This window comes from Hemiscyllium ocellatum, chromosome 6, assembly GCF_020745735.1.
Source record: "Hemiscyllium ocellatum isolate sHemOce1 chromosome 6, sHemOce1.pat.X.cur, whole genome shotgun sequence".
Classification (NCBI taxonomy): Eukaryota; Metazoa; Chordata; class Chondrichthyes; order Orectolobiformes; family Hemiscylliidae; genus Hemiscyllium; species Hemiscyllium ocellatum.
Genome location: NC_083406.1, coordinates 86541941 through 86553695, shown reverse-complemented (window position 1 = coordinate 86553695; position 11755 = coordinate 86541941). Strand labels below are relative to the sequence as shown.

The 11755-nt window shown below is 35.9% G+C and overlaps 1 protein-coding gene across 2 annotated transcripts in view; it reads right to left on the bottom strand.

The window, feature by feature from the left end:
* Nucleotides 1–1610: 1610 nt before the first annotated feature.
* Nucleotides 1611–11755, bottom strand: part of wasf3b (WASP family member 3b) — a 114469-nt gene continuing 104324 nt past the window's right edge. For both annotated transcript variants that reach the window (XM_060826751.1, XM_060826752.1), the window contains exons 8-10: nt 7315–7617; nt 5851–6218; nt 1611–3269 (exon numbers count right to left, since the gene is read on the bottom strand). In XM_060826751.1, coding sequence (XP_060682734.1) covers nt 3112–3269; nt 5851–6218; nt 7315–7617 — 829 coding nt within the window. In that variant the 3' untranslated portion in view covers nt 1611–3111. The remainder of the gene's footprint in view (nt 3270–5850; nt 6219–7314; nt 7618–11755) is intronic.

Here is an 11755-nt window from a genome sequence, read left to right as displayed (position 1 = left end):
TGTTAATGGAATTGCAAGACTATTTACAGAAGGGGCAGCAATGAGACCAAGCTTTTTTTTAAAAAAAGAGAACTTACACTGGAGACTGTAGGATTTGTTGAGAACGTTAAAAATGAGAGCATGGAAAATACCAAAGTCACAAAGAAAATGAGAAGAAAAAGGATTCAAGCAACAAACAGAAAAGAAAAATCACAATCTCAGAAAAGAAAGAGAACTAGAATCTACATATGCTAAATGTCAAGTAGGAGACCGTATTATGCAAGCAAATGAATGACACCATTGATTTAGTTTTAAATTGTTCTTCAATGTTGTAAATTTGTAAATGTTTAAATTTTGTTGCTCAACTTCAATTAGATTTTTCCTAGTTGCTCAAATTACAATGTTCAACTATTTTTTCCAACAATGGATGCAACAATTTCATCACATAACCCAGTCACTTATGTTTGGTTTCATTAATAGTGATTCAGATTGTTCAATTTTATAGCACTTTTCTTAACTTGACAACAAACTTTGCAATGAATTAAGCACTTTTGCTTAAAGTAGGAAAAGACAACTGTCAATTTGTGTACAAGGACACTCAAAACTAATGAGACAAACTGCTTTAATGATGCATTAAATGAGGATAAATGTTGGCCAGGGTTTCAGAGAAAATCCTCTAATTTTCATAAAAAAAGGTGTTATGGGATATTTTATATCCACCTGAGAGGGCAAAGAGGAATCTACATTTAATGTCTGATCTGAGAGCTGGTATCTCCTTCAGGACCGCACAAATTATCAGATAAAGTCAAGTGCTCTAAAACCACCAGTGTTATTAAACACACAAACTTCCGATTCAAAGTGGAGAATGCTATCATGGATCGAAGGCTGGCACTATCCTATTTTCCTAAAACCATAAATTGGCTAAGGTAGTATTTGATCATCTCTGTTCGCAAAACAAAGTATCTCAGAGCAAAAATCTCAGAACATATTTTGAAATGCCATGCTGTATTGGGGAGGCATTTTAAAAGATTTGGAACAGAGCAAAAGGAAAATTAGTTACTTCTTCACTGAATCAAGAACTTCTAATTCAGAAGGCAAAATTCAGAAGATACCCTCACTGCAAAGTTAACTTGCAGATTTGCTTGGCGGGTATCTGTGCCTCGCATCAAATCTAACCAGTTGCTACTTTCCATGTATCAAGTAGTAAACATGTCATAAAGCGATTTGTGTGGGCATCACTGTGACATATTCAAATTGCAATCTACCCCAGATCAATCTAATGTCATTCGAACATGGAATGCAGGAAATGGTTGCCCACGTAGCAATGGTGAATAACTTTGCTCTTGGGATTTTTGATTGATCACAAAAAGACGCAGGACGTAGAAGTTCTGTCCTTTCAAATTCTGACAGTACAATTGATCTACTGAATTAGTTAGTCTTAAAGGCCATATATAGTTACAACAGAAGATTATCTTGTTGATGTATTATGTTGGTATGGTCTTTTAATGAAATTCAAAAACACTAGGGATAAATGTTTTAGGTTGTGTTTTGTTTATTTGAATTCACTCTTATAATTTCCAGTGTTATAATTTACACATTCGTATACATTAAAGAATAGAAAAACTGCATTAAAGGAAAATCCAGTACGAAACAAATCAAGCATGAGCTATGTTGCACAGTTATTCTTTTACATAATTTTGAGTATTACTACAAAAATATTAAAACAAATAATACCAAATACATGTGATTACTTGAACTAGTTACAAATATATCTATGGTAACGTATACAGGATAGAAAATAAATTGAGCTGTCTGCAATATATCTGCTGACTACTTCATAGAAATACTAAACATTCTCAGAACAGTCTAACACTTCTATGCAGTTTTCAGTTACAACTTATTTCAACTTATGAATTTATATGGGTAATACTTCAATTTTCATCTCAAAATAAACTGGTATATTCAAAAACTAATTAAGCTGTATGTCTTAACTGTGGCTTAATTTCATATTTAGCTGTTTTGCAGTTTTCATTTTCTAAGTTTACATAACATGGATGACAATTACCAGGATTAATTAACTATTATTTCCTGTTCAGTTAATGAATATCCTTCTTGGGTAAAAATTAACAGGTTGGGTTTCTGAGTCTGAGATGATATCACTGTGGATGAGAAATGAAATTTCATAAAGTATCACTGTTCCCAATACCTGAACCAGCACATCCATTGAATTCCAAGGCTCAGGTGATAATTCACAAGCAAGGCTATTTCATTGATTGGATCAGTGGGGTAAACTCAACATTAGCAAATGATTCTCATTTAGCACCAAATAAGCCCACAAAACCACAATTTTCATAAAACATGATAGCCTACCATGCTGAGACTATCCTAAGCACTGGTAAATATTTATGTTGGGCAGCTGGGGAAGTTGGTTCAATTCCTTCACTGGCTGAGGTTACTATGAAGGATTTTCAATTTCTCCCCTTGCCTGATGCGTGATGGCCCTCAGGTTAAACCACCACCAGTCATCTTTCAATCAATGCCTGTGGTCAGGTAAAGATAATGACAATTTTATCCTACCTTTACTAAAATTCTCTGAGTTGAGATAAGCAAGGTTTATTCCTACAGATACTGTCCATTTCATGTCATGAAAACAAAAACTTTATAAATGATCATTTCTTAAGGGTTTAGTTTGGAGGATATTTAAGCATTTTGATGAGATTGTTCACAGTTCAAGACAACCAGTTAGCCAAAAGGAAAGACACTTTCACTTTCATGATCACTGAGTCAAAATACTTAATAGGTTAATAATGTACTTCCAATAACAGTGATTCCAAAAATGAAGTGGCATATTAATTTGCACTAGATATCAACTTAATCTTTTACATTGCACGTTTTTTTGTAAATGAAAAGTTATATTTCCACAACACTTAAATGAATAAGCAGTAATATTCTTGGAAAGTGTATTTATATAATTCAATATGTTTAACTTCCTTAAATATCATTTTAACTTTTGTAACAGCTTCAGATATTTCATCTAAAATCAATTTAAAATCATTGTAAAGGAACTGTTTCAGATATATTCCATATTAGTTTTTGACTTCATTTTCAAATGTTAGCATCACTGAAGCAAAGTTAGTCTGACCAATCATTTTCATCAAGCTCTGAATCATCATCAGAATCACTATATTCCACAGCAATACGTCTTGATAGAATAGTTGCTACATCATTCCCAACTGGCTCTCGCTTAGCTTCTTGCTCACGTTGCTCTTGAACCTTTTTCAGTTGAATACCTACAGTAAGAAAATTGATATCAGGAAACTTCAAGATTCCTTTAAAAACAATGATGGCATGCTGAATCACAGGCAACCAATCCTATGTTTAGCAACAGGCCAAAGCTAACATGCTCGATCCTTTAAAATAATGGAATTTAGCTATTCAAACATCACACTTCAGACCGAATACATTTTTTTTACCGTTATTGAAACATTTAGTGAGGCTGGACCTTATGGTGATTTCTATAATTTATATTAGACAATAATGAATTTTACAGCAGGAAACTAAAATATGCCAAAGAGCTAATCTATCTACTGAGATTTATAATCACTAATAACAGTTCAAGTTTGAAGATGAAAAATTACGATAAGAAACAGTTTTTAAAATGTACATTCAATCAAAACTTTTTTTTGGCACTCACTGGGGCAATTCACAAGAAATTGTAAAGGGAAAAAGATGGAGGAAGGATCAAAGAGGTACGGGATTATACAGGTCCGTAGAAAATACTGAAGATGAGAAGGACCTTGATATGCATATGCACAGATCCCTAAAGGTAGCAACACAGATTGATAAGGTGGTTAAGATGGTATACGGGATATTTGTTATTATGAACTAAAGCATTGGATACTAAAGCAAGGAGGTTATGGTGCAAAAGTATAAAACATTAGTTATGCTACAACTAGCATGCAGGTCTGATCACCATATTAGAAGATGTGATTGCACTAGAGATAATGCAGAGGAGATTTTCCAGTATGCTGACTGGGCTGGAAAATTTGAGCTATGGAGGAAAGATTAGAAATGTAGAGGCTGCTTTCCTTGGGGCTATCAGGGTTGGGAAGGATCCTAATTTAGATTATAAAATTCCTATAAGAGTGAAAATGATGACTTTTTTCCCATTAGTACAGAGGTCAATAAGGGAGGAGAGATTTACTGTAAAATGAGAGAAGAGGAGAATTGTTTTTCACTTAGATTGGTGGGAGTCTCCAACTCTCTGCCTGCAGTGTGTTGAGACCAAAAAAATCTCATGGCGTTTATACAATATTTAGATATTCACATGTGATGCCATAGTCTCAATGGATATGGGCTAATCAGCTAGAAAATGGGGTTAGTGGAGTTAAATCTACTTGAGTGGCATGGATATAACAGGTTGAATGGCCTCGTTCTCCACTATAAACACTCATAAAAGCCTATGAAAAGAACATTCAAACTGTATGAGAGAAGAGTGCTGATTGAATGGCAAATGAACTCAGTGATAGAAGCATTGCCATGGAGGATACATCTGTTAATGATGGTCAATAGTTAATTGTCAATTTTTGTTTAAATATTACAACAGCCAGGTTGACTTTGATTGGTCAAAGCAATACCCAGAGAAATGAACCACACAATGGCTGTAACCTATTTTGTTCAGTTAAAACAGTTGCAGTGTGTCCACATTCTTTTAATTTCATTTAATTTCTATTTCGCTCTTTAAACTACATCATATTCACAATTTATTGTTCTATATATCAATTCTGAAAAACATCGCCATCCCGTGTTTGAAAGTGAGTTTTATTAGCACACAAGAGATAAATCTTTTCAGGCAAAAATGTTTGCATTAAAGTTAAACTAAGGGTATGAAAAACATCCAGGAAAATAAAACGGAAAGAAGCTCAACTCTTTTATGTATAAGCAACCATAATCTAATTCAGTTATGTCAGATCAATGAATGGGCACATCAACAGAGTTCATTTTCTGAGCCATTTAGGTCTGAATAGTAGCCAAGAATAACAGTTAAGCTTCCCAAGCACCGAATAACCGGTTCCATTTCAGTACTTATGAAAGGCAAATAAGGAGCTTTACATTTAAAGCCAACTCTACAGTTGACAAATACAATAAAGACATTCTCACTTTTTAAGCGGGAATATCTTATTAATATTTTCATCCCTCATTCAAAATAACACCTTTATTGTTATTAGTTCAGGAGATGTTCAAAGGGAACTTCAAAACTGGAATAAATAAATGTAAAAGAAAATTGAAATACATTATCCATTCTGTTAAGTGGCACACAGTCTGTGCAAGGTACCTTCTAAGTGGGAGTTATCAGTTGTGGCTTTATAATCATTCTTTATCAGCCAGTTATAAATCATAAATTTCACCCCGTCAAAAATATCTTGTGCTGCTGTTCTCAAGTTGTCAGGCTCTTCTGCTATATTTACTGCAGAGTAGTGGGAGAGCTCTTGCAGAAATTCACCTATGTCCTCTCACTCTAATGATCAATGTTGTGGAGGTGTCGAATTTGGACTGAAGTGGACAAAGTTAAAAATCACACAACACCAGGTTATAGTCCAACAGGTTTATTTGGAAGTACAAGCTTTCGGAATACTGCTTATAAGTCAAGTAGCTAGCTTCCTGACGAAGGAGCAGTGCTTCAGAAGCTTATACTTCCAAATAAACCTGTTGGACTATAACCTGGTGTTGTGTGATTTTTAAACTTGTAATGATCAAGTATGTTAAAAACAGAAATGCAGAATGCATTCACCACATGAAAGAATTCAGCCCATCATGTCTGTACCAGCTCCCTGCAAGAGCAACAATTAAATTCTGCATGTTATTACTTACCCATACGAATAGCAGCAAGGAGGTCACTTCTGGCATCATTCAGAGGTGTGCCTGCTGATTCATGCCGTTTGTTTTCAACGACAAGCTGACAGTGCATTGGTGAAGAAGCAAGGGAAGAAGGTGGTGCTGGTGGAGCTGGAGGTGGAGGTGGTGGTGGTGGTCCAGGGGAACCAGATTGAGGAATTGCTCCAGATAGAGTTGGGGAAGAGGTATATGCAACCCCCATCATTAATGCAGGATGGGAAGCTGGAGGAGTAGGCACTTGGACAGGACTGACAAAAGCAGTTTGTGCTGAAGGAATTACTGCACCAGCGGAAGGCAGAGGAGGACCAGAAGTATAGAATTCCATCATCTGAGAAGGTTGCATGCTGTAATGAGTAACAAGGTTATTTATTTTTAACAGTTTTCAACATATGTATTTCAATTTGTCCTTTTCAGAAAGTTATTTCCATATCCTTAAACATTATATGAACTAAAACCTGACTTTCTATCATTTTTTTTAACTGAACATTTCATTATAGTACGAACAGGATGGCATGCTGACTCAGTGGTTTGCACTGCTGCCTCACAGCACCAAGGATCACGGTTCAATTCAAGCCTCTGATGACTGTCTGGGTGGAGCTTGCACATTCTCCCCGTGTCTGCGTGAGTTTCCTCTGGGTCTTCCTCCCAAAATCACAAAGATGTGCAGGTTAGGTGGATTGGCAGTGCTAAATTGCCCACTGTGTCTGTGGATGTGCAGGCTAGGTGGGTTAGCCATGGGAATGCAGAATTAGAGCAGCGGTGGATATTCTTCAGAGCAGTGTGGACTCGATGGGCTGAATGGCCTGCTTTCACATTGTAGGGATTCTATGCAAAATATAGCAAAAAGAAGCAGAAACCCATAATCCCAAATCTCTGCACTTCTGCTTTCTGCCTATTTTCAACATTTTCTATTTCTGTTAAATATATTAGACTATGATTGTTTTGGAAGGAGAATGTGAGGACTGCAGATGCTGGAGATCAGAGCTGAAAATGTGTTGCTGGAAAAGCGCAGCAGGTCAGGCAGCATCCAAGGAACAGGAGAATCGACGTTTCGGGCATGTAACGTCGATTCTTCTGCTCCTTGGATGCTGCCTGACCTGCTGCACTTTTCCAGCAACACATTTTCAGCTATGATTGTTTTGGATCCTTGAAGAACTGATATTTATATTTTGTGCAACTCAGGTGGAATATCCAATCTACTGAGGCACTATAAGTATGCCATTGTGAAGTAACAATATTAGTTTCTCATGTTGGTAAATTTAAAATCAGTACTGGGTGTTACAAAGTAAATAACTGCAATCAGTTTAAATTCTATCAAATATAAGATAAACAAAACTACAAAATGCCACTACAAAAATGGCTAATAACTACTCTAAGGGAATCAAATTCCTACTCAAGATTTTGCTTTCTTGGACAACAGATGAGATTCAAGCTATTTACCTGTATTCCAATGGTGGTTGTTGCTGTTGTGGTGGTGGTGGCGGTGGAGGTGGGGCACCACCATTTACAGTAGTTGATGGCGGAGGTGGTGGAGGTTGTTGAGGCCTGTTTAGAGTACCATGTTTGAATCCCGTTGCAGAGGATTTGTAGTCATGTTCCTGGACCTGATTACCAGTACCCATTTGCTGCTGATTATCACTAGATATGTATGTTACTGACATCTGCTGCTGCTGCTGCAGTGAAGGATGAACATGATTGGGGGTAACAGGATATGAGTAATCTGTAAGATCTGATCCATGAGATCTGGTGTTAAAAGCAGAGACAAAATATTTCATATTTAGCAAATTCAACCTATAGAACTCCAGCAAATGTTCATGATTAAGCTTCAAAGCAGAGTATCAAAACTGAAATCTTGCAAGTTAATTGAGCATTCTACAGCCAATATTTAACATGCTTAGTTTTGAGCCTTCAGAAAAGAAGAGTGATTTCTAAACTTCTGTGAAGTGTTATCATAGTAATGCATATAGCTTAAATATATTTCAAATATAGGGTCAATATTCTCAAAATAAAAGTTTACTATTTATTTTTAAAATTTACTTATCTATCTGAACTTGCAATACAACAGAATAACAGATAAAAATAGATTTGAGAGCAGCTTAATTAGATTACTTATCCATAAGCTATGAAAAAATAAAAGACAAATCCTAAAAAGGCTGAACATTCATTAAGATAGCGGTGAGCATGTAGATTTTATATTTGAACTCAGTTAGAATCTGCCCTATTAAAGTCTAGCACTGATCCAACTAACAATACTGATATCCAACATGTAGAGTAAATAACAAATCAAACGTTTCCACTCCCTTGTCTCGTGCTTCATAAAACTACAAAAAAACACAAAAAGCTCTTAAATTTTAAAAGCAATGACAATATGAATAGAACATGGATTTTGATTCTGAATTGGGTGTGTATATTTTTGCAGGTACTTAATTGCAACTTCTCTGCATATAAGTCTTTAAGATGGTAAAGAATATTACTGCTGGAGATGTACGGCATGTTGGTCAATATTGAAAAAGTGGGGAGTAACATTTTGGGTACAACAGCAATAGCTAGCATTTAAAATAAAAAGAAAAAAACTGGAAGTGCTGGAGAAACTCAGCATAGCTGGCAGCACGTGTTGAGAGAAAATAGAGTTAACATTTCAAATCCAATGACTCTTTGTCAGAACTGAAAGCAGCTGGGTATGCCAAGGACAGGGGAGCAGTGGGCTTGTTTGGCAGGGGTGGGAGAGGAATAGATGGAAATGGTGCCGAGAGAGAGAAAAAAGGGAAGCAGACAAAGGGACTGCTCATATTAAGGCATGGAAGAAGTAAAGGTTTAATATGTGATAACAGGAAAGGTGAATTTTTAGAAATGGATTAGCTGTGGTAGGAGCAACCCATACAAAAGAGGATCTGGGTTTGTGGGGGTAGGAAACAAACAGAGAGGGAGGTGTTCACTCACTGAAATTGTTAAACTCAATGTGGAGTCCTGAGGGCTGTAAAGGTAGCTAAGTGAAAATGAGGTGTCCCTCTAGCTTTTAAATAGTACGAATAGTATAATACCCTCTGCAAAAGTGTTAAGGGAACACAATGAGACAAAAACGCTGTCACTGAGACAAAGCAGATGACATTAGGATCCTTAAAAGGCAACTGGGATCTAAGTTAGTAAGACAGAGGGAGGGAATTCTAGATCTTTGATTGTAGACAGCTGAAAGCCGATCAATGGTGGGATGAAGGATGTTAGTGGATCAATAAGGCCCAAGATTTGGAGGAATTTAAAGTTCTCTTGGATGGTTACACAGCTGCTCAAGGATGCACAACAGACAAAAGCTAAACCAGGATGGACATGAACATTAGAATATATTTCAGAACCCAGGAGCCAGGGTAGGTCAGCAAGCACAGGGGTGATGGGTGATCAGGATTTGTTGCAGGTTTGGATATTTTTGATTTAACAGAATTTTGGGTGAATTTGTTTATGGGAGAGTAGAAAATGAGAAGCTGGCTAGCATAACACAGGATAGGCCAGGCTGCAATTAACAAAATCATGGATGTGAGTTTCTGCATTGATTTACAGGGAAGTGCCAGATAATGGATACATTACAGATGTGGAATGAGACATTCTCTGTGATAGAGAGGAGGTGAGGGTCAAAAGCCTAGCTCACAGTCAAACAGGATTGCAAATAATCTGGTGCAGTTTGAGATAGTGGCCAGAGAGGAAAATGGAAATGGTCGCAAGGAAATGAAGACTTTGTTGTTGGGCCAAAAACAGTATTTCCAATTTTTCCAATGTTGTTTCCTGCAGAAAATTTCAGCTAATTCATGACTGGATAGTGGACAGGCAATCTAATAACACAGATGTGCATTTACGTTATAGCTGGGTCTCATAGCCAGTATCAGCTTTGAAAATTTCATTGCCACAGCCACAAGGGAAAGATAATTCCATATGTATAGGGAAGAGTGGTTCATGTTTTCACCCCTGAATGGTTTAACACTAAATTTAAAATTATGTCCTCTTATTCTAGACTTCCTTACAATGGGAATTTGTTTCTCTTGAATTATCATATCAAATCATTTTTTAATTAATTTAAGCACCTGAAACAAATCATCCTTAAATTTCTCAATAAAAGTCACATTTACTCAACTTATCTTCATAATCCAACATTTTAAGCTTCAGTATCATTATAATGAATCTATTCCATACTTGTTTGTGGTCTAATATATTTTTCTTAAAATATTATGCAAAACTGGATGCAATTCACCAGAAGAGCTATGACCAAGGCTCTATATAAATTAACAATAGATTATATCCATATGTAATTGATCCCATTGAGGTAAAAGCCTTCATATGAATTTGTTAATACTTTTTGCACTTTTACACTGCATTTTATGCTTTGGACACTCAAATCTCTTCTGCTCCACATTCCTAATTTCTTACTAGTAAGAAAATATTCTGATTTGTCTTTGTTGGATCCAAAGTGGATGGTATCTTTCTAGCGAATTTCATCTATTACAGTTTTGCCCAGTCATTGATTTTTGACTATGTCACTTTGTAACCCCTTGCTCTCATCTACTCAACTTACTGTCTCTTCCAATTTATTGCCGTATGTAAACTTGTTGTTTCTTCATCCAAGTCACTGATCCATGTGGTGATAAGTTGATGCTTAGTACAGACCACTTGTCACATTGCATCAATAAGTAAATTCCCTTTATCCCTCCTATCATGTCCCAGTGAAGTATCAAACCATGTTAAAAAGGTTATCTCCAATTCTGCATGGATTATTTTGGTTAGTAAGACAAGTTTGTAAAGGCAAAAATAAGTTCAGCCAAGCAGAGCATACTGATTATGGATAAAAATATCTGAAATGATGTTTGACAAAGAAATGCAAAGAGATGAGACCATCCTGCTCAGTGATGGAGGTGTGTATGAGCTACATGCGCACAGAGGAGACAACTAGTGCTAGAGAACTAGAAATTGTCAGAGAACTAAAATGGTTAAAATAAATGAAAATGTCACAAGTGTCACAGTTGCACACAGAGACAGGAGAGGTCAGAAAAGAATGAAGTCAAAATAAAATGACTTTGTGGGTAGCACAAAGCTTGAATAATGGACTTGCCAATTTTTGTCTTCACTATAAAATGAGTGATAAAAATGATTGCATTTCTTTGGAAGTTAATATTTATGAGAAACCCTGAATTTAAGTTAATAAGATAAGTCCCATAACATTTAAAAACAACTATGATGGAGATGGGTATTTTTCGAGAAACATCTGTACATTTCTGTTAAAGCATAGGTACATTTGAAATTTAATTTGAAAGCACTACAGGTCAGGGCATACAAGTTGACTTGTACAAAACCAATTTTTCCAAGGCTAAAATGGATATTTAGAGTCTATATTCTGTGTATGACTCAAGCATTATATTTTTCAACTTATTAATGTATGATAAAGGGTTGTACCACATTAGGGGTTGCCCTCAATTTTTCAGGTTATAGATCAGGGCATAATATTAAGCAGGCAATACAGGCTGTACTACCAAGAAAATGTGCAGGAGTTTAAAACATGCAAACAACAAACAGAAATAGATCTATCTGAATCAATGCCAACAGTTCATATTTTATACTCCTATTTTTGGATGGACTTTTCAAAGCTTCAGAGCTCGACTTATATGCCACTGTCCATGGATTTCTCTCCCTCATCAATAACAGACTGATTAATTTTTAGGTCATATTTCAATTTTAAAATTAAACATGTCAATGTACAGCTCCAAAAAGACAATAGGGATAAACGCTAAACTGATTAATCTACTAACTGCCCTGAAAATATTTCTAAGCACTTAAGAAGCTATAGGAAAAGTGTTAGGAAAAAATTACCATTCTGAAACAGTTGAGCAGAAAGTTCATAAAA